Raw genomic sequence first — 27,071 nt, forward strand, 5'->3', positions numbered from 1 at the left:
ATAGAATCCACTGTCCCATAGTCGCCCACGTTCGGGTCACACATTAAGGAAGGGCAAAAACTGCTGTTGACGCGGAAGTCACTATTCTAAGATGGTCCACGAGTGGGTCGCCGGATGGAATTCTCCAGCTCAAAGCGGCTCTGCGGCAAATGGTATTTGCTGCCCCCCACTTATGGGTTACTGGCAATCATAAAAGTAAAAGAGTTTGAAGAAAACAAATCTCACTCCGACCTTTTAATAAGGGTATTCTTACTGACGGTTGCAGTGAACTCAACTTGACTCTCATAATTGGAACTGTCAGCAGTTGCAATGATGATGGCTTGCTACGCTACACAGTGAATACTCTCAACATTAACAACGGCACTCTCTATCCAAAATGGAAATGAGCTTTCATTACTTGTTGAGCTCCATGAATCCATTAAATTTCCCAAAAAAATATTTGCGATTGTGAAAGTGTTAATAAGCAAGATTTGCAACTTTTCATACACGGGAGCAAATTTAAGCACATTCACATGGACGATAATTGCAAATTTTAACAACCTTTCGGGCTTCCATTCAGGATAATTAAAGGTCGGTATTCCTACCTTCAAACACAATGTGCGGCTCTCTTATATAGTTCCTATATAATGAATCTTTTTGAATATAATAAAAATTTCAGAATTTTCCATTTCAAATTCACACTTTTCCATTCCAAAATCAGAATTTTCCATTTCAAATTCGATTTTTTTCAATATTTTATTATAAAACTTAATACCAACTTTTTACCACTAGGTAAGGATCGAACCGGCATTCTGTGATTTCTTCAAAGAGCTGCCAATCAATTTTCTATCATTACTTACTTTAATGAACCATTAAATTCGTTCTGGGTTTTTAATCTTCCAATGGCGTTCTGCCCTTTTCTACTTTTTGAAAATGCAATATGCGCTTTCTCATTCAATTCTGAAATTGCGGCCGCCTCCATGAGCATCGATCATCAGTGAGCAATAATGAAATTCTACACGAAACGGCGGAGTTTATTGCAGTCACAAGTAAATATTTTAGATTTTATTGCAATTGCAATATTGCAATTTTTTCCAATAAAAAAAAGCAATGATAGATTTTTTTAACGAGTCCCAGCTCTATCCGTATCCGAAAAGTCTGAATTTCAAATAAAAAATTATGAAATTGATTTGGAAAAGTCTGAAGTTAATTTGGAAAGGGCTGAAATTAGTTGGAAAAGTTATAAATCGGGATCCAGTAAAGAAATCATTTTGACTGATGCTAGATATTGAAGTTATCTGCAGAAACCAAGTCAGGCCTCAATATGGCATTTTCTATCACTCAAAACTCTTCTCTGCTGTAATAGCACTTTCTGATAGATGTCTAGATCGATCCCATATGTAACTCTGACACGCATAATCCGCTAAATTTGCAAATGATAGCAAGGAAGCAATAGTACGCTGAGGAACCATCCAACACTTTTATATTCACTTTGCTTCTTCATTTTCGTATTATCCCTTTCAGCAGTTACATCACGTTGATATTGCGAAAGTAACCTACTTCGGATATATGTAGGTACTTTGGATGATAGCCACTATACGAAATTGGTTCCTTTTCGAGTGGAAGAAGAGAACGATCTTTAATATTGGAGCCTCAAAATAAAAGCCATACTCGTTTAAAGAGAGATGTATTCAAGGTCGGGCAGTTAGCTAAACCTGTAAAATTCGGGGCCTGCAGATATTGTGATAACAGAAATGAACGTGAATACCTCCTAAACGTCACACAGTTCAACTTAACCATAATCTAATTACGTATGAATATTATACCGCACGTAGAATGAACACTTACCAGAGGAAGCAGCCCGTGTTAATGAAAAACCTTAGTGTCTCGGATAACAAAATAGGAACGTTGAGGTTTAAACTCATTTGCGGACCCCAGAATAGCAATTGTCAATATAGTTATTAAATTTTATCTTTTTCTGCTATCCTACTCATTTCTATTTTTAATATTTTCAGGATAAGACGTGTAGAACTCCTCATAGAACCAGGCCAATCGTTAGGCCTTATGATTCGCGGAGGAGTTGAATATGGCCTAGGAATCTTTATAACTGGTGTCGATAAAGATAGCGTAGCGGATCGTGCTGGTCTTATGGTTGGCGATGAAATTCTCGAAGTGAATGGCCAATCATTTTTAGATGTAACACACGATGAAGCTGTTAGCCAATTAAAATATCATAAGCGAATGTCGTTAGTTGTTCGTGATGTGGGCAAAGTCCCACATTCGTGTACGTCTATAGAACCTGAACCGTGGGATGCGTATAGTCCGACGGGTACAAGGTAAGGATCTGATCTCTTGAAAACAAGATTGCAAGGATTGCATTATACTAATATCTGTCTGCCTTTTCTTTTGTTTAGTAGATCGAGGAGAAAATGCCCGGTATCAGCGATGGTTGAAGAGAAAGCACGTTCCTTACTGCCTAGACACCAATTTGCCAGCCTTTCGTATTATATAAGTGAATATGGAGCGAAAGCAATGACCATAGATGCCTTTGTTGCCGTCTTATTAGAAATGTTAGACACACCCGAAAAAGTAAGTATTAAATATAAGTTGAAAAATAATTTATCTTTGTCTATCTTTACCTTTCAACATTTGTAACTTTCTTTATCTCCTATTATCAAAAAATAGTCTCAATTTAAATCAATAGTGGAGATAATTATTATCGCATAAACATCTTAAAACCAAGCCCAAGATTAATTTGTGAAGCGATTTGCTGGAGTAACAGTGTCATGGCTGAGCCAGTTGAGCAATAATTTGGAAATCTATAAGGTCTGGGCTTTTGAGATTAACTGAGGACCAATAGGTTGGCTGCTTGGATATTGTAACCATGAAATGTGAAAATTTTAAATTTCACCCTAAATTTGTACTCCGTGGGAGAACATTCCAAGTTTCCATGCAATTGTACTGGAACCAAGTTCGTCATTTTGAAGACCAGCGCGTCTTTCAATCCTCCAGTGGACTCCTTATTTCAAACTGGTATTGAGGAATCATTTTATTTTCCGCTATATACTCGCATCCTACGGTCCTCTTTAGACACGGATTGATTTTGTGACCACAATCAGAGCCCCGCTGAGACAAGCAACAACGGTACCAGTCTATACCAAGTGCATGGCTTAGCATTCATACTGGTGGATGCAAGAATTACCTAAATCTCTACCGAACTATGGAGTACGGCACCCGTGTTGGAATGGGGAGGATCGAAAACTTGATAAGAAAATTCGAATTAAAAGAAAAACTTTCCATGCGTAACTAGAAAAATTAAAAATTATGCTGCAGAAAGGAGAACGAAAAATTGCATTTTGTGACTCTTTCTCCTCAATATGTTCAACTTCATTTCACTCCCTCCGTTTAACTCATAGATGGCCAAAATATCACCTCAACTTCAACCTTTGGTGCATTATATGTGTCGGAAGAACTTTCGTTCGCAAAACATTTATCAAAAGAAGCATTATCTATCGAGTTGCTCTCCGTCGAGGAATAGAAGATGAGTAAATTAAATCAGGGGGAGCACGAGAGTTCTTTCTCGTTTGCAGTCCGAGACAAAAGGGAGAATGAAACATTGAGGACAGGATAGCAAAGGCCAACTGCCCGGTATTCCATCAAACCTTTATTGCAACCCGACACTTCGTCCTGGGAATGGACGTAAAACTTTTCAAATAATTAAACGATAGAGAGAGATTGTCGTTTCACACAAAGGTAGGGAAGGATGCTAAGTGTGGACAGCAATATATTTCAGCATAACTATAGTCACAAGGTCCTATAAATCCAGGCAATCACCTACTAATCTGATGAGAACACAAGAAACGCCTAGGTCTTATGGTATAGTAGTAAAGAAAAGGATGGGAAGGATAGGAAACTCTGTTTTACAAGGCCAGAGGAGGGTGAGTCTTAGAAACACTTGAATCCGCGTAATTCAGAGTTTGAAGTTCGAGGTGTATGTGGAGCCTTCCTGGGAAAAAAGTTGAGGAACTAATATATCTCTGTTTGACACACCAGCATGAATTTGGGAGGGTATCTACCACAGGTTTGCCATAATAAAACTGGAGAATTATTGCGCCCTGGACCTAAAGAATTTCTGGCTCTACATTGGATGTCATTTGTAATAACTTGTGGGGATTGCGGGGCGGCCAAAGGACTGTCCAAGTCGGACGAAATCAACAAAGAGGGCAGGGCTGTCCTAAAACCGGAAAGAAATAACGAAATTTAAAATAAACCAGCTCCACTGAAGCTGCTAATCAGGCTCAGAGCTCAGCTGTGATATGGTCCAGTCCTGTTAATTCGTTTGATTGCCTCGTTAACTTCTGTAGCTCAGTTTGGTGGAATTGTTACAAATATTAACAGTACTTGCGGAGTGGAGAACGAGTAAATTCTTACATTGAAATCTGCTCCAAGGATTCCCACCATCTGTCCATCAGGTCCAACGTATCACTTTTGTAATTAACACAATAGAAATGTTCAATATCCTGTGAACAATTTGAACTCCTGCTGGTAAGCGAAAATCTTTATTATGGAGTTAGAACAACAGCGCTCTTTTGACAAGGTGGATATGAAAAGCTTAATATAGCTTCTAATTCGATAAGTTAGTTCTACGGGTGTGAGCAAGATTGCGAGACTCTTCTGCATTTCATATGCAGATGCCCAGCTTCTGCAGGATCTTCTTAAATGGGAATCCTTTATTAATTTTTCAACCATTTTCCAAATCCTTTTAGAGGTTAGCATGCGGCCCACAATATTCTAAGATAAAAACAACGTCCCGCGTCAATTTCCACCTCTGCTCTTTGTGGCGAATCTCGGGCAGTTAAAAGCATCAATCTCCGCACCCTTCGGAATGACTACGCCTATCGGCCGGAATCACGACGCATATCCGTGTCTTCGTAGGAATTGAGTTACGTCGTAGGTAACTTCATCATGCCTTCCTTTGATCCACTTTGAGACATCTGGGGTAATCCTGTGAGTGCTGCGTCCTTAAGTGAATTATCCCATCCTCATTGTCCCTTCAAAATAGCTTCACTTTGTGCTAATTGTAGACTAGGACTAGCCAATTGCATAGGTCAGGTCATAGAGACGTTTGGAACTGCGATTTTTCTCCCATGTACTTCTAGCTTCAATGTCGATAACCAGCCTGGGGCTGCATAAAGGAATGTGGAGTGTACAATTCTTGAGATTAGAAGCCGACGGCTACCTGCATTGGATAGTATTTTTGCTAACAATATAGCAGCTCTGAAAGCTTTGTTGCTAAGTTCTCGAAATGCGACTTGAATTTAAGTTTTTCGTCGCTTAGTGATCAAAGCAACCTCGGTTTTAAGCTCTGCGAGCACCTGATCAACGCCTTCCAGCCAAAATCTGATTTCAAAAATTGTCTCGTTTGTAAAGACTTCGATCGGCTTAATATTTTAGGCCATGATAGTCATTCCGATGTTGCAACACAATAAATTTCCCCGGAGGAATTCTATGACTATGCGCACGAAGTATTTGGAAGCGCAAAACTTGACGTCGCTATTATTTTAGTCCATTTTGCAGCATTAAAAGCATTCTTCACGTCGGATGTAACTACGGCGTAAGATTTATTAGTCTGCATTGCTTCCTCCACGATTTTTGTCACCGTACTGACCACATTGAAAGTAGATCTTGCCTTTTGGAATTCGAGCTGTTTGTCTGAGAGGTCTCCCTCCGCGTAATTCTAAGTTGGCTACATCGGGAGTTTCATCGGGGTTTTTCTGTGGATAAATGTCATTCACTTGAAAATTGTGGGAAAGGAGCTGTTAGTTCAGGTAACCCCTTGGCATTCAGTCCCTTCGCCGTTCGAGCTCAATTTTCTCCGCAATAAGAAGAGTCCGAGCATAATACGCAACATGGGTCCATTTGCCAACGCTCCTCAGCGTATCTCTGATAATGACGACTGGAGAGAGCTCCCTTGTGTCTGCACTAAGCTGCTGACGAAAGCCGTAGTACCTTTCAAAAGCGAAGGATGTGTGCTTTGATGTAATGCGCTACTCCTTTGCACAACACACAATCAAGAGATCGTGACTTCCCAATCTTGTACAGATAAGATTGAAAACTTTCATGCCCCATCCACCAAGTTGGGTAAAAGAGTAATCAATCTCACTCAACGTTCCGTTCAGTCACGAACCTAAGTTGTCGTTTCGAGTCGCGCAATCCATCTGCCACTTGGCTCGTTTTGCCAAAAGAGTTGCCACTCGGTAAGTGTGCGTTGACAGTCTTCACATGCAACAACCTCTCTTATATTTTCACCCTTGCAGATGTAGATAGCCTAGGAGGCAACGAGATACACTCCGGTTCTGAAGCATTGCGATAAGCGGACACCACTCACAAAGCTTCTCGTCTCTACACTTTAGCAAGGCGTTTACGATGTACCTCCTTGTCAAGGGCATCAGTCCATAGCTCCGCGCCATAGAGCAGAACCGACTGCGTTGCTCCCATAAGAAGACGCCTCCTGATGGAGATAAATGGATACAAGGTTCTCAACATTCGTTATTAGCCGACTCAAAGCCGTGATTTCAGCAGCGGCTGTGTTTGCTGATTTTTACTCTACAGTCAACTCACCGATCAATATGGGACACAGGGTCGGGATGCTCTTTCTAGTCAAGATAATTATTTCGGTTTTTTCAAACGCAAGGCTGAAACTATGAGCAGCGTCCGGCAACAAGTACCGATACGTCGTTTGCAGCAATTCAGGGTTGGGGACCGGTGGTAAGCGTTTGCTCTTGGTTGATGCCATGACTGCCTTGTATGCACTGCCTCATGGGCCGGAGTCTGCTTCCTTGCATAACCTTCAGTTTTACTCCGAGAGATGGCAGTTTGCAGTTCTTTCCTCGCCCTTTTATATCGGTTGTGCAACTCTTCAGACTCATGACGGTTCCTGCTAAGTTGACTGTGTCTCCTGAATTTAAGGCAATCTGGGTGAAATTCTTCAATTCGGACACTTCACCAGATGTTGGGTATTTGCTTTTTGAGTACAGTGGAAGTGTCGTACGCTGTATCCATTCAGTCACCTGAGTCACCTTTCCTTCTATATTTCCCATCGGCATCGTCCCTTGCAATAGAGTCCGTGAATGTGAATATGAATAGGGAAATTCTAATATAAGCTGAACACAGAACCTTTATACCCGAATTGTCCAGCTTCCGGTGTTAAGACTTGTTAAAGACACTGAATGCATTTTATTGGTCTTCTTGTCGCGTCACCAAGAGGGATCATTTAGAACTTTGGATAGTGAGGCAACTCTAACTACATACACTTTATTAATCGCTTTCCCTGATCTCAGCATTTTATTTTTATTGTTTTAGACATACGAAGATGAAAGAGTATTTAAAGCTATTTGTGATGAGGTGGGAAGTAAACTGAAGCAATTTAAACCACAATTCGAATGCGAGGAAATTTAAATAAACACGATGAAAGAGAAAAGCATTGAAGGTTGATTGCCAAAATTCCAAAAATTTTCTGGTTAGTTCTTTGCGTCAACTACAAAAAGCGGTGTAGTGAGACTTAAGAATAGCTTGACTAAACACCACCAGGACCAAAAAGTAGTAAGCCCAATTTAGACCAGTCGAATTGACTACTGAAATGGGTAGGATGATGGGCTCGGTGGTTGACTGACGACACCCTACATGCTTTCCGCTTTATGAATCTGTAAACGGGCGACAGCATCTATTATACATTTAAAAAAATACGCAGTTCACCTTGAAAACGACTTTTCTACGTTGTATGCCAATAGAAGCGATCGACCCCGCTCCTGCATGATAGTCTCAGAAGACTTCCAGGCTAATTTGGTTAACGACCTATGTGATGGTGCCACCACATTGGCTAAGCTAACCTTAAAAAGTAGTACTATGGTGCTCTGCATATTTTCCCTATGACGATCAGAGCTATCTAGTATGCCAAAAGTAGAGGCATGGGATAATAGCAGGATGTGATGTCAACGCTTACCACATATGCTGGGGAAGTTCGAACATCAATGCAAGAGAATCGAGACTACTGGAGTATCTAGTAGGAATTGATCTGCAGATCCTTAATATCGGTAATAAACCCACTTTCTTCAACGATCAGGCGAGAGGTCATCGACATCACGGTGGCATCTCCCGACATCGCGGCTCTGGTTGGATTGGAAAGTATCAAACGATATCACACTCTCGAATCACAGACGCAATGACTTCGTAATGGGCATGGATCCACCTCCACCCACTCCATTTCGGAATCCGCGGAAGACAGATTGGGTGATGTATAAAATAGAATTGAGCGCCCGACCCACGATCCCTGAGAAGCATATCAAATCCATTGCCGGAATTAAGAAGACAACCCAGATTATCACAACTAGCATGAGAGAAGCTTTTAAAGGAAACTATCCACTCAAGATGACAAAGAAGGGTAAAACACCATGGTGGAACTTGGATTTGGCAAAACAGAGGAAATATGTTAACAACGATGCTCCTCAATTGTGCTCTGAAGTGTGATTCAGACGCTAGCTGAAATCGCTATAAAGAGACACAGAAGACCCTAAAGAAGAGCATAAGATAGGCTAGGCGAACATCATGGAGACGCCTTTGCGAAGAGACTAACTCTCTTGAGGCAACCTCAAAGCTGAAGTTGGTTCTGGTTAAAGAACATAGCCAGAAACCGGGTTATTTACGTTTACAGAACGGGAGGTACACAGAAAGCGATAAAGAAACGTTATTCAAACGTTATTCATTCCCAAACCAGGGAAACCCACCTACATAGATGCAAAAAGCTTCCGACCCATCAGTCTAACGTCCCTTCTACTAAAAGGACTAGAAAGACTAGTAGATCGGTTCATCACACATCACACTTTGCCCAAGGCAACACGCCTACCAGAAAAGCAAATCCATGGAGACAACACTCCATGCACTTACAGCAAAAATTGAAAAGGCGATATTCGAAAAAGAATACGCCTTAGGCGCATTCATGAACATCGAAGGTGCCTTCAATTATGCCTCATTCGCGGCAATTTGTGATGCGGCAAGACAGCATGGAATCGAACCGCTGCAAATCAGTTGGAGCCTTCACATGCTAGTGTGGAGAAAAATCCACATATCGCTCGGCCAGAAGTCTATTGAAGCAGGATGTCTCAAGGGCTGCCCACAGGGAGGGGTTCTCTCTCCACTGTTCTTGGTAATGGATACCCTGCTGTGGCTCCTAGAGGACAAAAAAGTCTTCGCACAAGCATTTGCGGACGACCTAGCCGTAATAATTACCGGCAAGTTTGCGGACCCAGTGTGTGACCGCTTGAATGCAACTCTGCATGAAATCCACAGTTGATGCCTCCGCAATGGACTCACGGTGAACGCTAGGAAGACTACCTACCTTAGCATGGACGGAAATCCAGCTGGCACAAACAAGTACTTAGGAGCACATTTCGTCTCCAAGTTAACGTGGAAGCACCATATCCAGGAACAATATCAGAAATCCTGCAGATTGCTCTGGTGCTGTAAGAATGCGATAGGTAAGATCTGGGGACTTTCACCAAAACGGATATACTGGATGTATACATCTATAATAAAATACATTTTGATGTATGCATGCATCGTCTTGTGGCCAAGACTGAACTTTGCTAACAGCAGCACTACGCTGACTGCGGCACTTGAAGCTATTCTAAATTTACCCCCATTCATTTGGAGGTGAAACGGAAAGCAACCAATGACGCATATAGGCTCGATACCATTGGTGCGTGGAAAGGCGGCCAATCACACGGTCATGCGTCTATCTGGGAATTCCTCGACAAACATCCGACCAATCATATGGTTTCCAAATTCGTCTTTGAAATGATATACACTCTCGTAATCACCGAAAGAGAAGAATGGTCGACAAATGGCCATGAGTCTTTTCAGATTACAGACTTAATAATTTTCACCGACGAGTCAGTCATGGAGGGTGGATCGGGCGTAAGAGTGTTCTCGGAGTATCCGATGATAGAACTGGCTCGACCCCCTCCGAAAAATGACGACCATATGCCAGGCGGAGATATATGCCATTTCATTGGCAGCAGAAGAATGTATTGAATGGAGGGGTCGGACCATTCGAATCTGTTCTGACAGTCGGGCGGCAATATCAGCACCAAATAGCAACGACATATCAAGTCAGTTGGTGTGGAGTTGTCATCAGGTGCTGCTGAAACTTGGCCGACTGAACGAAACATTCCTGATGCCGGTGCCGGGGCATTCTAACATCGCTGGTAATGAGGAGGCTGACAAACTCGCTCGCCGAGGGTGGGGCCAGAACCAGCTCTTGGAATCCGACCATCCACTGTTAAGTCTATTCTGAAGGGTGAAATCGCAAGGATTCACGCAGCCGAGTGGAGAAATCTGGACTGCTGCCGACAAGCGAAAATCCTTGTGAAAAAGCCTAGGGCCACTAGAGTGACATTTTTGTTGTCCGTTAAGAAGTGGTACATGAAAACCCTAGTAGGGTTTATAACGGGACACTGATCCCTAAGCTACCATATGGAAAGGATTGGGGTAGTGGTTTCGGCTATGTGAAGCCAATATGAGGAGGAGGAGGAGACGGCCCTGCAGTTTTTATGCAGCTGCCCGGCATCCTCAGATCATAGGCGAAGACACCTTGGTAAGGTTTTCTTCAATGAAAAATCTGCACACTCTCTGCCTCTGGAGAATGTTCTCAGATTCGCTAAAGCCTGCGAACACCATAGGCAGGAAGCCATTGAATAGGCGATTTCCGGGATAGTACAATAGGTCTGACAATGGCCTGAGTGCTCGGAGCTGCGACTCCCCCCTAACTAACTAACTAACTAAACTGAACCAATTGATACCACTATTTGAATCCGAGGAAATTGAAATAAACACGATGAAAGAGAAAGTATTGAAGGTTAATTGCCAAAATTCCAAAAGTTTCCTGGTTAGCTCTTTGCATCAGCTACAAAAAGCGGTGTAGTAAGACCTGAGAATAGCTTAAACTGAACACCATCGGGACCTGAAAGTAGTAAGCCCAATTTAGACCAGCCGAACTGACTACTGAAATGGGTAGGATGATGGACTCGAGGGCTGACTGATGCTTTAGGAATCTGTAAACGGGCGGCATCATCTATTATATATTTTAAAAAAATACGCAGTTCACGTTGAAAAGGACTTTTCTAAGAGCTTTCCAAAGCAATTCCTAGAATTAAGATCAATTTTAATTCAATTATATTCTTGTATTAAATTCAAACAAGTACATGACTAATGCCCCGTTTTAATCATTCCAGCATACACTAGTGACTGAAATTCGCGAATTAGTATTTCCGGAGGATCGAACGAGATATGATGAATTAGTGTATAGGAGAGATAGAGACGCTTATTCAATTGAACGGCATAGGGTAAGTACCTGGTCATTAGGATTTTCAAAATGATTCCTCAATTTCCCTTCACAGAATATTTATGCTCGATGTGCACAAGTAGATATAAATAACAACCACTTAAAATACCATACGTAAAACGAATTCCATGTAATCTATGCGCAATATTTAATCCTTTCACTACTGATATTATCCATTTAATAAATACATTGTTTTTGAGACTGGGCACTTCTGTAGGAATGAGTGCGTAAAACTATTGTAAATTTATGTATGTAAATATGCATGCGAACTGAAAATACGAAACGAGAGTGAAAACTTGGAAAAATTTCATTAATAGGCACGTCACTGTGTAGGCACAGAGCAATAATTAAAACGATCACGATATATTTTTATTGAAGCGCTTTTGCCTAGACTATGGCAAACCAGCCCGATTATGCCTATGGTTAAATACCAGGGAAAATGAAAAATATGGGGTGGTGATTATCGACCACACAAAATCCTGAATGCGTAGTTATATTTTAATTTCTGAAATGAATTATGATTTCATTGAGGGGGAATTTTCACTACGAGCTTCATCCTCACCAAATGGAACTTTCACCACTTTCTGGGTAGAGTAGGAAGAAAATGAGGTTTTTTGTGACTTTGTTTGCAAGTTAAGGATATAAAGTTACGAGGAATAAAAAAAGTTTCTTGGAAATCCGGGATTTTAGTAGTTATATGGTTGTAAAATTAAGTGGTAGTATAATAGTTGAAGTAATATCGTAAAATGAAATCTAGAATTTTGCTGCGTGGCTAGATTTGGAAATTATGGATATTTCGAGGAAGTTTACTGAGTCGATATAGTCAAAACTTCTTCGATAAACGGTGCGTGCTTACTAGAAAGAATATTTTAAAGATTAATTGAACCACTGTTCCCCGCCCAACTTCCTCTCGTTCATTGTATCTTGTGTATATGTCCCCTGTGCTTGCCCTTCTCACCTGTATGAAGAATTGTTTGACAGTTTGTCTGAACTCCTTACTGTCAGATTCCCTTTCCTCCCTATCTTCCTTTGCGGAAATTTTAACCTCCCCATGCTCTACTGGCCTAATCATCCTAGCTTTCCAATTCCTTCCAACAGCCTCTCCCATTTTTGTCTTCCACTTTCTTCCTGTATGAACACTTGCTCTGCCCTGAATTTCAATACCACCAAAAACTCCTTGGGTCGCATTCTCAATCTCTTCCTTTCCAACCTCCCCAAGCACCACCTCTCTTTATTTCCTTGCACATCCCCGTATGTCAAAACTGACACTCACCATCGCGATTGAATTTGAAGCGGAGCTCCCTCGTTCAAAACCCAAAACTAAGCGTAAATCCACTAAGTTGAACTTCCGCAAAGCCAATTTGGATGGTTTGAATCTATAAACACCTTTTACAATATCCTATCCGATCTCCTCTCATGTCCTTTCTTCACCTCCCTGCCCACGTTCGTACCCAACTTGGTTCACAACGGAGATTCTTATTAACACTCGCTTGAAACGTACACTGCGGTAGAAGTTTCGGGCTTCTAAGAATGACGCCGACCTTGCTCACTTTGAGGCTATACCCTCTACAGTGAAGTCAATGGTCAGAAAAACGCGTAAAAGGCACTTATTGAGCGTCGAAGCCGCCCTTACCCGGGGTAACTTAAAACCATTTTGGTCTCACGCTCGCAAATCTCGTAATCCCACTCGATCTCTCCCTTCTTCTATCAGTTTCCCTGACTCCACTACCAACTCCCCACAACAACCTTCTCTGCACCTACTTTTCTTCAGTGTTTTCTCCCTCGAACACTCCACCCTCTACATCTCTCATAACTGCAGACTGCTCCGAATCTCTGGTCATTCCTCTCCTTACGCCTTCCTTGGTTGAGTTCCTCATTGGTAATCTTGACCCCAATGTCGGACCTGGCTCCGATGCGCTTCCTAACCTCTTCCTCTTTAACTGTAGAAAACACATTCCCGTCCTCATGAGTATAATATACAACAAAAGTCTAGATGAATGCTACTTTCCCCGTCTATGGAAAGAGGCCCTTATCATCCTGATCCTCAAGAGCGAAGTCCCTTCCCTTGCTGTGAACTAGCGCTCCTTTCTCTTCCCTCCTCTTGCTCCAAAATCCTCAAAAGATACATCAACGACTGGTTGACCGCGCACTTCGGTCACCTCATTGTCAAAGAGCAGCATGGTTTCGTAAAACATAGATCTACGGCTTCAAACCTTCTGGTCTTTTCCAACTTTGTTGCTAAATGCTTGAATTCACGACAGGAGGTACATGCTATTTATACCGATGTCTCCAAAACCTTTGATACCATTGACCATAACATTCTCCTCTCTAAACTTTCATTAGTAGACTTCCTTCCCTCAGTCATCTCCTGGCTTTCTTCCTATGTCTCATACCGTTCCTGCAAAGTTTCTTTTCATGGTTACTCATCTCGTTCCTTTTCCCCTTACTCGGGTGTTCCAAAACGCTCTATACTTGGCCCGCTACTCTTCCTCTTTTTTATCAAAGACCTCACCTGCCCGTATTTGCTTTCCGCAAACGACCTTAAATTATTTGCCTCCGTTGGACTGTGCTCTCTTACAGTCCAACCTCGATAATTTAGTCCGTTGGCGTTCGGTCAACAAGCTAACACTGAATGTCGACCAATGCCACTGGATGTGCTATTCGCTTAAACTATCCTCAACATCCTTTTTCTATTCTCTCAGTGAGCAACGCCTTTCACTACTGACCTCCTTGAAAGGCCTGGGTGTAATATTCGACAACAAACTCCGTTCCACTTCCCACTTCGTTGACACCATCAATAGAACTTCCAAAATGGCTATATGATTGGTAATATTCTCCAAATGTGGCGCAGCAAGTCAACCATGGCTGAGTACCATCGTTGACGGCGCCACAAATTATACCTCTGTTCTTTCCAAGTCCTTCCGGGAAACCTAAATTTCTCAGTTACTGTTCTCCGCTGTGGACTTGAAGGGCAAATCACTTGCCGGCCTTTCTCAGATAGTTGATCACATTACGTGGCATAGCCAGCAATAGAATAGCTACTTCCTTATAGTTTGACTTATCAACACCTCAACCAGTACCTGCCCTATATGCAAACGCGTCAGGTCAAAATTGTATCCGACCAGACTACTCCGATACATTTCGCTGTTTTCATTTAACAGTACAGAGGTAACATTGACATCAACTTAATATTTATGCTGAAGTAAACGCATTTTCCAGGTTTTAGACGAAGCCGCGAAGGCGGATCTAGCGCTGTTGATGCGTCGAGTAACATTAAGCTTGACCCCTTTGATGTTCTATCTGCAAATATGTGCGATAACCAGTCAGATTGACGACCTTGGTTTTGTTAGTGTTTATTTCCAACTCCGCCTGGATATTTCCACAGACAGTCTGAAACTCAGTGAGGAGCAAATAGATGTCTACAGCATAGTTAAAGTAAAATTTTGGTTTAAGAATCGAGGGATTCCTAAGTCCGCCATCCACTTAATGGCGGACCGGACCAGTTGGAAAGCAACATGCTTTCACGGCTGTGGTCCACGCGACCCTCCTCCTTGAGCAAGCACCCAAGTTGCAGAATTTATGATTTGCCGTTTCGTCCAGGGCAGAGGCAATTCATCAGGCACTGTCTCACCTCTGCCCTGGGAGCAGCGTGACCGAAGTGGTTACAAGGCGGATTTGGGTTCGTCATAGTTCATGCACATGACGTGTTTTTGAATTAATAGAAGAGAGCAAACACCACCTTGTCACCACTTCGGTCACGCGGCCCCCAGGGCAGAGGTGAGGCAGCGTCTGATGAGTTGCCTCTACTCTGGACGGAACCGCAAGCAATATAGTTAGTGTTTTGTGCGTTAAAGTGAGGAAAGATGACGTTATCCATTAAAGAGCTTAACAATTTACGAATAAGGTAACGTGAATAACGTCATCGATAACAAGAGAAATAATATCGGCGACAGAATGCAATCTTGTGGGGCCTGATTTTATTTCAAATTCTTCTGAAATTTCACCTTAATGTAGTCGAGATCACTCTCATAATAGTCGTTAGTTTCTTGGGAATGCCCCCTTCTGGAGCATTCCAGATACACTCCCTATTGACACTGTCGAAACTTTCCCAAAATTGATGAAGAGTGGGGGAAGTGAAGAGCTGAACACTGATTCAAATTCATTCGGAGGACCATCCCTCTTTCCATTAAAGACGTTTTCAAAGTGGATTTTAATTCGTGCTTGGATAAGTTTAGCTATTGTTTTTATAGCAGCAAGATGAACGGAAACACACCCTCAATTGTCGTTTTTAAGACGACTGCCTTCTTTCGGAATCTTCTATCCTCTCCTTTCCTTTACTAACTGTAAAAGATTTTAGATTCTCGAATAATAAGTGGAAATAGGAAATCTGCAGAGACAGTAACAACTACGAGGAAAAGTCTCGCTCGCGGGGAGTGAATTGATACCCTAGTCCGTATCTGCATGTTATAGCAACGATATATTTCGTTCATAGGAGGTGGAACTTCGCCAGATGCTATATGGTGGAGAACCGTGGTAAAATGATCCCTTCAGCTCTTAAGCTGCCCATCGTCAAGAATGGGAAACCTATCGCTAGGAGCCTATACTGAACATTTCGAAGATTTTTAACCACCTACAAGCTCTTTTATTAGTTGGTATACCATAACGTAATCATCAATATTAGCTTGAACTTTTGACTTCTTGGATAGCGCAATTATAAATTCCTTCCTCCTCCTTCATCTCGGGATTTGCCTCGGTACTACGGCTCAAACACCCCATATTCGCTCCCACTTACAGTAGTAACAACCTCCAGTTTCCTACGCTTGTTCATCCACTTCAAGTTTTCAAATTCATATTCCGGTGTCTCTTCAGGACGCTGCCAATAACTTAATTTGAAAAAAAAGGTGCAAATCATTGGGCTGTTCAAGATGTCTGCCGCCCTTACAAGATTGTTTTCGCATCGGTGAATGTCTCAATACTGGACCCCATTGAGCTTCAGGTTTGAAGCTCGACATTCCTGCCAGAAGATGCAAATGCAAATTGCAAGTGAAGGCAGATGGCTATCAAGTGATGATCTGATATCAGCGCCTTCCATATTTAACGCATACAAGAAAGATTGGTTAAATCTTGTTGTGTCGTTGATGTTGTCGAACTGTATAGATGTACCTTGCTAGTCAGTTGAAACACATGCTCTCTGCTAGCACAATATGCCACCAATGACGGGCAATGGAAACTTCAAAAAGCTGGAATCGCTCACTATTGTGATTACGGCCCTTAGGACGGTATTCCTCCACAACATATCCGAGCAAGATAGTATTAGAGCTCATCTTGAACAAATCTCTCTTGGCCTACATTGAAAGCCCCTTGTTCTCTGAATCAGAAGTTTCCGCTGGTACGTAACATTGTACTATTGAAATGTTATATATTCTTTTTAAATCGGTTCCCAGCACATTAGTGTGCTTCTAGCTTTTGGGGTAAGCATCAAATCAGCACCGATATCACTCTGAGCTCTGGTGGGCTTGCTAGAATACAAGAGCGCGATACTGTGAGAGGGAGGAAACTGCTCGCCAGGGTCTCGCTTCGCCATTTTGCTTACTGCGTATAGCGTTACTGCGTTCCTTTAAGTCACTTTTACGACAAGAACGGAATCAGAGTGAAATTATGCGGTGTTTCCAACGATTAATTAATTGAAGTAATAAAAACTTGTTGTTTCTTTTTCGTTGGTGTGGGTGTTTATTCTTGCAAATACCGATATTTCGGGAATCACTTGTTCCCTTCATCAGTGCTAACAAGTTTTCTAACAAGTTTGTTAGCACTAATGAAGGGAACAAGTGGTTCCCGAAATATCAGTATTTGCAAGAATAAATATCTACACCAACGAAAAAGAAACAACAAGCTTTTATTACTTCAATTAGGAACGGAATACTTTATGTGATTTCTAAATCACAAAATTTACAGGCGATTGGACATCGACCTACCGTGTTAATTGTAAATACAATTAGTCCGGATGGAGCTGGCTCTACCAACTTGCTGAGACGTCTAGGTGCTACACGGTCTTTCAAACTGTAGTGACTCTTCGCCTCCCCTTCAACAAATCGGCTTGAGACTGTCTATGACGAAGTTCAAACGCTGTGAAAATATTTTAAATTGGACAAATGCAAGCGCCATCCAACACAGTGCACCAAAATACTTCGAGGAAATCGACAACAGTATCCTGTTAGTATTTGCTTCAGCTTAGGCTTGACGAATTGATCAAATTAAAATGAGAAGCTATTAAGTAAAGACGATCACTTTAATTTCGACCCTCCTATCGTGATCGTAATTAGACCTGTTAATTGTTCCTTCTCCCATATGGGCGTCAGAAATCATTGAAGGGGTTGATGAACAGGCTCTATTGATCGCTGCAAGTGTGACACGCTCGAGCTCGTGATAAAAGAGAATTGCTGGTGGTTGATAATCTCTCGAAGGTCCTGTGAACCACGTTAACAGTCGACTCCACATCTAAGATGATGGACATCTGAAGAGGTGGAAACAACACTTCACTACAGTTTTTGATTGTGTGACCTCCTTTGTGGTTGGAATGACTAGCCGTTGTAAGTTACAGCTACGGAATGCTCCGCTAAATAGAGGATAAATCATATCGGCTACCGATGGATTGACACGAAGTAAAGCCGCTGGGTTTGACTGTTTCCCCCCAGATTTATTCACCGCTGTTCCTACAGTTTCTGAAATCTTCGGAGGCGGAGACTTTTCCCAGAGAATCACAAAAGGCGATGATCATCAAGATTCCAAAGAGAGGCATCCGTCTTGAAGGAGTTATTGCGGGGGGGGGCGGATTCCCTGCCGCGTACTCTTTGAACGATGGCAGCTCAGGTATTTTCTTCAGGATTATTAGTGTATTCTCCCACACATCTGTTCCTTAGCTGCTCGTACTCGGTTGGTGTTGTCATACAAGATACGTGTATCGGCTTTTAAAGCCTTACCTAAAAATGCAGCCGGGCTCTCTTGTCAGGGGACTACTGCCGCTTCGATTTTCCTTAGCTGCAGATGACCCGGACGATCCACTCCTTTTCACCTAAGCGCAACCTACAATTTATGGTTTGCTCCATAGCGGTTTGTCCGAAGCCATTGTTTTTGTGAAAGGCGGTTTGCCGAGAAATAGCTTTTTGTCCGAAGATAAGTGCTTAGTCTGGTGTAAGGGGTGTTGACAGAAGGGGCCTGCATTGGCTTATCTGGAACTGGATCCCAGTTGGATTGGTCCCCAATTGAATAATGGAATTGAATTGCATTTAAAGCCTTAGTGGTAATTATAAAATAGAAAGCGAATTCGGTTTCAAAATTTTTATAATTTTATTGGTAACAACATTGGTTACTCAATCCTGTTTTTTGCTCTTTTCCAGAGAAAAGGAGATTCGATGCATGGACATGAAATGCCGGTAAGTGAGAATTAAAATCAGTAGCAACGTTTTTTTAGAATTGATTTTTGTGCATGGGAAATTTATATTCAAAATAAGAAAACTGCTGTAGAAATTGCTTCGCTTGCTGTTCTTGTACATACATCATATATTATTCTAATACGTTTGTAGATTTTCCATTATATTTGACTGTGAAATGTATAAAATTACATAATTTGATAACTTCATATTCCTATAAATATATGCATGTTTATTGCTCGTCTTTTTAATGTAAATAACCATCAAAAATTTTATTGGTTATCTACAACCTCTGAAATATAGTCGAATGTCAATTTTCAATTATAGTAAATATGGAACCTATGTATTGCTAATTTTTCAGACCTAATTAACCATCCAACCATTCTTAAGTCAGGTATTGGAAAAAAGTTCTCTCGTCTCTCTCCCTCTATGAAATAATTTCCCCTTATGAGGCACTAATATCATATATCCTTTATCCTTCATATGCCCCTAATTTCAACACTTCGAACCATCCAACTATTAATAACACTGTAAACAGGGAGTATGGGAAAAGTTGCGTGAATAGGAAAGTTTCGGAGGACGAAGTGGATGAAAAGACCGTCAATATTTCCGGTTTCCTGTACCTACATTAAAGGGCTCCCTTCTCTGAGTAAATATTGCACTATTCATATTCAAATTTTCCAGTTCATAATATAAAATCTGCTTAAGCCACTATTCAATTGGCTTAGGATCAATTCCTAATTGCTATACTCATACCACTGATTAGAGAAAATATATCCAATTCTGAGCTCATTTCCACACAATACGTATTTTAGCGAACGATAAATTACCTCAAAGAAAGCATAGATTAGCGATATCCTCGTAGGCAAATACAATAAGCACTAACTTCCTCCAGAGTAGAACGGCTCCGTGCTGCCGTTACACACTCACGTAGTTTCCTAGTCCTTTGCTCGCTGCCAATATTCGCATATTGTTGGCACAGTTCTCACGCTCCAGGTAACATGCAGGAGTTGACGAAGCAGTCACGACATAAGCAAATTAAAATGTAAACCTCTTGCGACGCAATAGGCAAAGTTGACTCAGGAAGTAAGTACTAAATTTGAAATTTATTACGCTCACTCACTCAGTTATTAGGTAGCTTTGTCACACACGCTTTCCTTCATATAGGAAATACGGTAAAGGACTGTTCCGTATGTAGTTTCACGGATCTCTAGTTGTTGTTCAGCAAGTCATCATAAAAATGGTTTATTACCAACTCACACGTTCACAATACACCTCGTGTCCACATTTTTATTTACATTATTTAGAAACAGATTTATGTAATTAGCTAGTTATTAAAAAGTTCGTAATTGACATGATAAAAGGGGCGCGGTTGGAGATATATAATTCTTTTTCAATTTAACGCACGTGGGGGACCTAAGGGGGATTTTCAATCCAATACCGATGTCAGAAATAACAATTTGAAATGCATCCATATGTCAATAAGGTTCAGAAAATTTGAAATTTAGCTTTGTTAGTATCCCATTTAGCGTATATGTATGTGTGCGGACTTGTCAGAGACTCAGACCATGGTGTCCCATTGTACTCAACTCACCCCCTCCCCCCTCCTTATTACGGAATATCCCGGAGTGGCTTATGTATCGCAGGATTACCTTTAATGGTTGTGCAACTGGAGCACATCAGCACCGACGATCTGATTTCTGATGTGTCCATAGGCGGGGCATTTACATAGAATATGCTCCGTGGATTCCGCTTTCTCATTACAGAACTGAACATGTGTCAAGCTGTCCTGTCACAATGCCCACAATACTCCTCCAGCTCTTCCTACTTTCCGACAGGATAAACTTTGCGGTGTGCATGTTAGGTTCTGACAGGAAAAAAATTGGTATGTCTAGCAGCATTTAGACTGCCACCTGCCATTATGGGAAACTTGTTCCCAGGTTATGAAAACAGCCTTAGTCAATGCTACTGATAATGCAGTTGCTGGTTCCGGCCCCGGTCTGAAGAGATTGAACCCTTTTTGGCTAAGGCATCCGAGATCTCATTTACCTCGAGACCGGAGCCACGAGGCACACAAAGTAGTTCCACCGTATTGAATCCTGAGGTAGAGTTCAAACGGTTTCTACATTCCTAGATGACTTTTGAGGTGATCAAAGGACTACTCAATGCCCTCAGTGCGGCCTGGTTGTCACTGTAGATTGTGCCGGCCCGACCTTCAGTTGCTCGACAATCACCCAGTTTGCTGCCCTTAGGATCGCATACACTTTAGCTTAAAAAGCGTTGCATTATGTCGCAAAGGAAAAACCCACTTCTCGTTTTCATTCGAGACGTACATTTTGGCTCCAAAAACCTATTCTATTTTTGAACCATAGATGCAGAGGACTTCCGTATATCTCTTTTTAACTCTCTGAACGTTTCACGGTAGCTACATATCTCTCTACGTTTCAGGGTAACTTCATAACAGAGGTATGGGGACCCGAAAGTCGGATGACATTGTAAAAACTGGATCGCTTCTGCCAGTAACTCTTCCCATGCTCTGTGCCGCCTATCACGTACTTACCCTTCAGAATTGCATCCTCTATCTTTGAAACCAAAGAATGAAGAGCAGACTCACAGGACTTTCCACGTTGGTATGCATGTGCGACCTAAGCGCCTTCTCACGGATATGACGATCAACCTCATACCTTTCAGCTAGAATAATCTGAACCTGATATGTTTGAATTGCTTTGGACTAGAATAGTTATCTTTTCCAGGCTTCGGTATGCAGAATACCTTAACATTCCGCTAAAAGATAGCCACATAGTCGAGAGAGAGATATACTAGAAAAATATTCCTTAGCAGTCGCTCTAAACGCTCTAAATTTTCCTTCGGCATTGCTGGATAGATGCCATCCATGCTAGGTGCTTTGAAGTATTCAAAGGACAGTATGACAACTATCACTGTTCTATTGGTAATAATCTTGCACTGTTCCGGTTCACCTTGCAACACTTGCGTGTTGAAAAGGTTGCAGGGACCGCCACTTCTTCTACTTTTCTTACCAGTTTTCCCGGATGGTGTACTTTCAAGAAGGTCTGTACTGATTTCAGTCTAGAGTTCATGAAAGTACCCTCGGGTTTTCCAAGAGAGTCCAACTTGGCCGACTTATCCCTTTTAAGGATTCTACAAAACCTTGAAGTCCCCCTTTCGCCTTCTAGTTCTCTACAGCACGCCCAGGCTCGTTTGCGAACACTTAACGAGTCTCTTATATGCAGGTTGTGATTTCCGGGAGTTTAACTCATTCGAATCTTCATTCGTATTGTTATTGTTGTTGTTCACCGACAATAGTCAGATTGAATTCTAGGTGTCGGTGATCTGGAGGACACAAAGAATTATAGGGTAAATAAGCAGAGACAACTATGATGTTTTTCCTCTCGCCAATCATCTGATATTGTACGATAACCGTACTAGGTCCTGGGAACATAACTGTCCCAGTGTAATTACCTCTAACCATTTTGATATGAGGACACACGCTCTCGGTCTTCTGAATCGTTAATCTGTTACTAATCCAACGCCCTAGATTCTGTTAAGTCAAACCCATGGCTCTGGCATCAGAAAAATGTAGTCCTGCAACTTTACCAGCTTTGCTGTCAGCAGACAGGAGGCTTTGGTATGCTGCAGGTTAATTTGACAAAGCTTTATGTGTTTCGAAATAAACTAGTCTAGTGTGTAATGGAAAACAGTTCGAAGCATATGCGACGGTCGGCAATTGACTGGGTGTTCCCCAAACCATACCGGTAGGGACTCTATCCTCTCGTGTTTGATTTCTCTGAGAATGGGAGGCAAAGCAGTTCCCATGTCCTCATCCATGAAAGATATCATCTCATCATGCAGAGCATTCGTCAGCTTTTCATTTTACCCACCGTGCTTATAGATTTGTCCAGGCATTCATGAACTTTGCCAAAGGTCAAGCCCAGATTCTATTCACCTAACATGCGAATGATGTTTCCTGACTAGACAGTAGCGCCCACGGCATCAGCTTCTCTTTCTTCCGCTCAACCTGGTAAGGGCGAAGGGGAAAATTCGCACGGGCAGGATCCACCCTCTAGCCCCCACTCGTTAACGGCTGAAGCTCCTCTCTGCCGAACCTTCTTCTTGCGCTTAAGAGTAGATTTAGGCTATAGTACCGTGGACAGGCCGGCCGTAGTCGCATTTTCAGTTTCTCCCAGGGTGAGACTTGCCGTACTTTTCTTTCTAGCAGGCTTCGCCGTAGGCACTAAATACAAGCTTTCCATTGAGTCGAAAAGCATGCCTTCTGCAGAATTTCCCGTAGGGGGCATGCGTTTGAGCGGCCTCTAAAATTCACGCCTCGGCTTCAACTTTTTATCATTTCGAGAGTTTAGTTTTCGTGTTCATGTTTTTGAGCACCCTTAGTGGTGTAGTAAACCCCTACGGGCTCCCCCACAATGACAAGGTGGTGTCCGAGGGGGTCATCCTATAGAGCACTAAGCTCTAATCCTGTCAATGAAATTATAATTGATACTATTGGAGTTTCCCGTAGTCTTTACGGCCGTTTCATATCAACCGCCAAGATATTATGGTACGCGTATATAGTAATATTTTACGGGTGGCGTGCATGGTACTTCTACTACTCTTCGTGTCGAAAAGTGGATGATGGTCAAATTTACCACCCAAGCTGACCGCAGTCAACTACGATGGGAAAGGCTGCCTTATTAAGAACCGTGAAGCTGATTGGTAAATAAATGCAGCTCCACAGAAGGTCCCGTCATTCTCTGCAAGCCAAGTCGGATAATATCGGGAGGGGGCGGGTTCTTTTGTATTCTGCAGTACTTCATGTCCTTTACACAATTTCACGTGATTTCTGATAGGACTACAATCTTAACTAAACAAGTCGGGAAACCGGAATCTAGAAGCTTCGAGTATGAAAGGTTTTGGTTATTTCTTATGCAAGTATACTTGAATGCACAACTATCCCATTTCCACGTAGCCTGCAATGCGCGTAACATTTATCATTAGTTTGATATATAATATTGACAAATAGGAATATGGGTTGCAGTAAATTTACACGGAAAAAATAACTGAACAATCGGTAATAGTACGATTTTGATAAAAATTGGGAATATTACGCTTCATACTATTACCTACATCACTGCAAATTTTTGCGACTCTGGGCTGAACTTAAGAGGACTTTCTAGAGAATTTCCCCAAAAACATAGGGATATGCTATTATTAACTTAATTTGACTAGATATCGATATGGGGAGTGTTTCGATGCCTGATTCCTGCCAGCTTCATTATTTTTTTTTTTTAAGATTTTTCGGTTGAATAGTTTCTGAGAATGGGTTCGTTAAAAGAATCATTACTTTCGACTCCCCGCATTCCCCGCCTTTCCAACAAATTTGAAAACTTAGACCGATTTCTAAAAGTAAAAATCGAGACCTTTCATTTGATACCCAACGTGCCTATATCTGGTGATGTATGAGGACCGCCTTTAAAATGAACATAGATAGATGTAAGTTATTGCATGTGTGGAGTTCACAGTTCATGTCAATCGGTTTGCCGGTTTCTGAGAGAAGTGCGTGTGACAGACAGACTGACAGACATTGAATCGGTTTTAGTAAGGCTTTGTTTCACAAATAAAACCTTAAAAAGGAAATATTGCAGGGCATTACGCTGAAAGTTAACGCATAGTGCTTCAGATGCTGATGCCTTTGGGGTTTATCCCTATCTCGGTGTCTTCCAATCTTTCATTAATTGAAAATGCCACTTTTACGTGGTGGCAGCTGGGAGGAAAAATGTGAACAGATCCTCTAATTAAAGAGATAGTTTGAATTCATGAAGAACCGTTTTAATTAATTAACTGCAAAGACACGCATGAACTTATCGAGAAAAAAAGGGAATTTTTATATAAATATAGAAGCATCCACAAAATATCAGTGGGGATGAGCACGTTGGTGATTTATTTCATAGTAGGAAATGCAAGTGATGCATGTTAGATCCCAAAATGACGACACGACGACTGTTAGAAATCCATGAGAGCGGAGCCGGCTGGAATACGTATGCGCATGCAGAGCACAAAGGTATATATAGTATACCTCTCTACTAAATTGCCTCTCTGCAAGCTTTCATGCAAAAAATTCTTCGACGCTGCCTGAAAGTGTAGGAGGAAATCGGAAGAGAAGCGAAGTCTAAATACCGATCGATTTGTGACTTGGAGGCAGTAGGTGTCGAAGCGGACCTTATTCTTGAGAGTGACTCCGAGGGTTTAAGCGTAGTTCTAATATGATCAGGAACATCCGTTAAAAGATTAGGAAAAGGAAGTGGGTGAGGATTTAAGTGAGACTTTCTGATATTTAGACTTAACCACTAGCAGTGCGCCAGCGAACCACAGTATTTATGTTTGATTGAAGGAAGACATAGTCCATACGCGACGATATGGCAGAAAACCGCTTAAGGTTGTCGGCATAGAACAAACAGAACAGAAAGAGGCGAGGATCGTTGTTAAAAAAAATAAAGGACCCAGAATAGATCCCTTTGGGACGCCAGAGAAGGGGGAGAAGAAATATGCAGCCATCGAAAGAGACGCAGTAGGATCGGTTGGAAAGGTAAGACGCAAGCTATGTAACCAGCGGAATGAGGACGATTAGAGTTGAAAGTTTGGGCACAAGTATCTTGCGATTTATAATAACAAACGCTCCAGCAAAGTCAGTGTAGATAGTATCCACTTCCTGCCGTTAAATCACTTGGTAACAAAGTAAGTGAAATCGAGCAGGTTGGAGGTAGTGGGCATATGCTTACCAAAGCCAAAGCCATGTTGCTTTTTCACTATGACCCAGCCAAAGTGGGTGGGGTGGGTGGGTGAGATTTTGAAACAGGAGACGCGGAGCGAAATGGCAGGGTAATTCTCGGCAAGAGTGCGATCGCCACTTTTGTGAATGGAGATGATGAGAGGCTCTTTCTACAGGACTGGAAAATCAGGCTTTTGTTGAAAAGGGGAGGGGAAAGAAGATGGACTAACCAGTTTTAAGCAATGAGGTACTCGACAAGAGAAATTGCAAGAGATACGGCCGGATTACATCCACTAGCGGGTGAAAAAAGGAGGGAGGAGAGGGAACATAGACTGAGAAAAAGCTGTGGCAGAGTAAATCATCAGATAGTTGGAAGGAGTTAGCAGAAGAGCCGGAGAATTCAATGGATGAAGGAGATAGCTGGATGAGACTGCAGGAGTTGCGAATGTGGGACCAGAATGGTTTCAGGCTTCCAAGCTTCTGTGAGATTAGATATTAAGGATTTAATCGAGAAACGCAAAATTTTGAAAATAATAGTCAGCATAGGATACAGAGGACTGTAACTTCTCCCTCGCAGTGCGGTTTTGACGAAGTTTCTTGTGAGTTTCATTGGTGAAATAGGCATGGTGAGAGCGCAGGACTTAGGGAAGAAGATCTGATGAAATGGAATAGAAGGTGCTCAGGGGTTGATCACACGTTAATGAAGAGTGGAACCCAGTTGATTGGCATCGGAGCTAAGTTCAGACTTACGAAAGTTAAACTTGGTATGCTTGCCCCCCTGTCGTGGGAGGAAGGATTTGACATTCAACCCAAGAGCAGGATGATGGGTGTCAGAGCAACGTAAAAGGGGAGTGGGCATGGGGGAATTGGGAAAGGCAAACCACTTGGAGGTTAGAGAGATGTTAAATTGGAGGGCGGCGTAGATGTTCATGAATAAAGGAAGGGAAGGGTGGTTGGAGTTACTGGGAAGAGAGAAGAGGCCGGAAGTACTTGTATGAAAGGAAGAGAGGGTAACAAAACGTTTAGGACTTCTGATAATCTCTCGAAGAAATCTTCGTACCGGGCCGGTTGTCTGGCCAAGCGCAGCACAGTTTCTGAAATGAAAGGCAAAAAAACCTTCGAGGAGCTCGGAATCTAAAATTCTTTCATCCTACCAGGTTTCAGTAATGCAGATGAAGTCATGTTGGAATGCAAGAGCAGATAACTTTAAACACGACAGTTTGGTCCTCAAACCCATAGTATTTGGATAAAAAAAGTCTTGAATTATGGAACTCAGTCGAGCCGCAAGTTTTCTCAAAGTTTAGTCTCTGATAAGGCTTAATAAATAGTCCTTGATACCAAAAGGAAAATTGGGCGATGGCATTGAAGTCATGTGAATACGTCACTTTGAAGGAAGCTAGTATTCGGTCTGGAGGACCATCTTTCGGCAGGTTCACACATAAGAGAGGTGACAGAGTTGAGTTGGTCTTGCTTCTGATAT

General features: G+C 42.0%; 1 protein-coding gene across 9 annotated transcripts in view; it reads left to right on the forward strand.

Moving 5' to 3' along the window:
- The window catches only part of LOC119647532 (whirlin), a 406,732-nt gene that overhangs the window by 175,686 nt on the left and 203,975 nt on the right, over window positions 1-27,071 (forward strand). For 6 of the 9 annotated variants that reach the window (XM_038048514.1, XM_038048513.1, XM_038048518.1 and 3 more), the window contains exons 7-10: window positions 1,995-2,315; window positions 2,394-2,568; window positions 11,268-11,378; window positions 18,775-18,810. In XM_038048514.1, the coding sequence (XP_037904442.1) occupies window positions 1,995-2,315; window positions 2,394-2,568; window positions 11,268-11,378; window positions 18,775-18,810 (643 nt within the window). The remainder of the gene's footprint in view (window positions 1-1,994; window positions 2,316-2,393; window positions 2,569-11,267; window positions 11,379-18,774; window positions 18,811-27,071) is intronic. The other 3 variants (XM_038048515.1, XM_038048520.1, XM_038048517.1) reach the window with 1 other exon arrangement.

The sequence above is a fragment of the Hermetia illucens genome, chromosome 2 (genome assembly GCF_905115235.1).
Source record: "Hermetia illucens chromosome 2, iHerIll2.2.curated.20191125, whole genome shotgun sequence".
Taxonomy (NCBI): domain Eukaryota; kingdom Metazoa; phylum Arthropoda; class Insecta; order Diptera; family Stratiomyidae; genus Hermetia; species Hermetia illucens.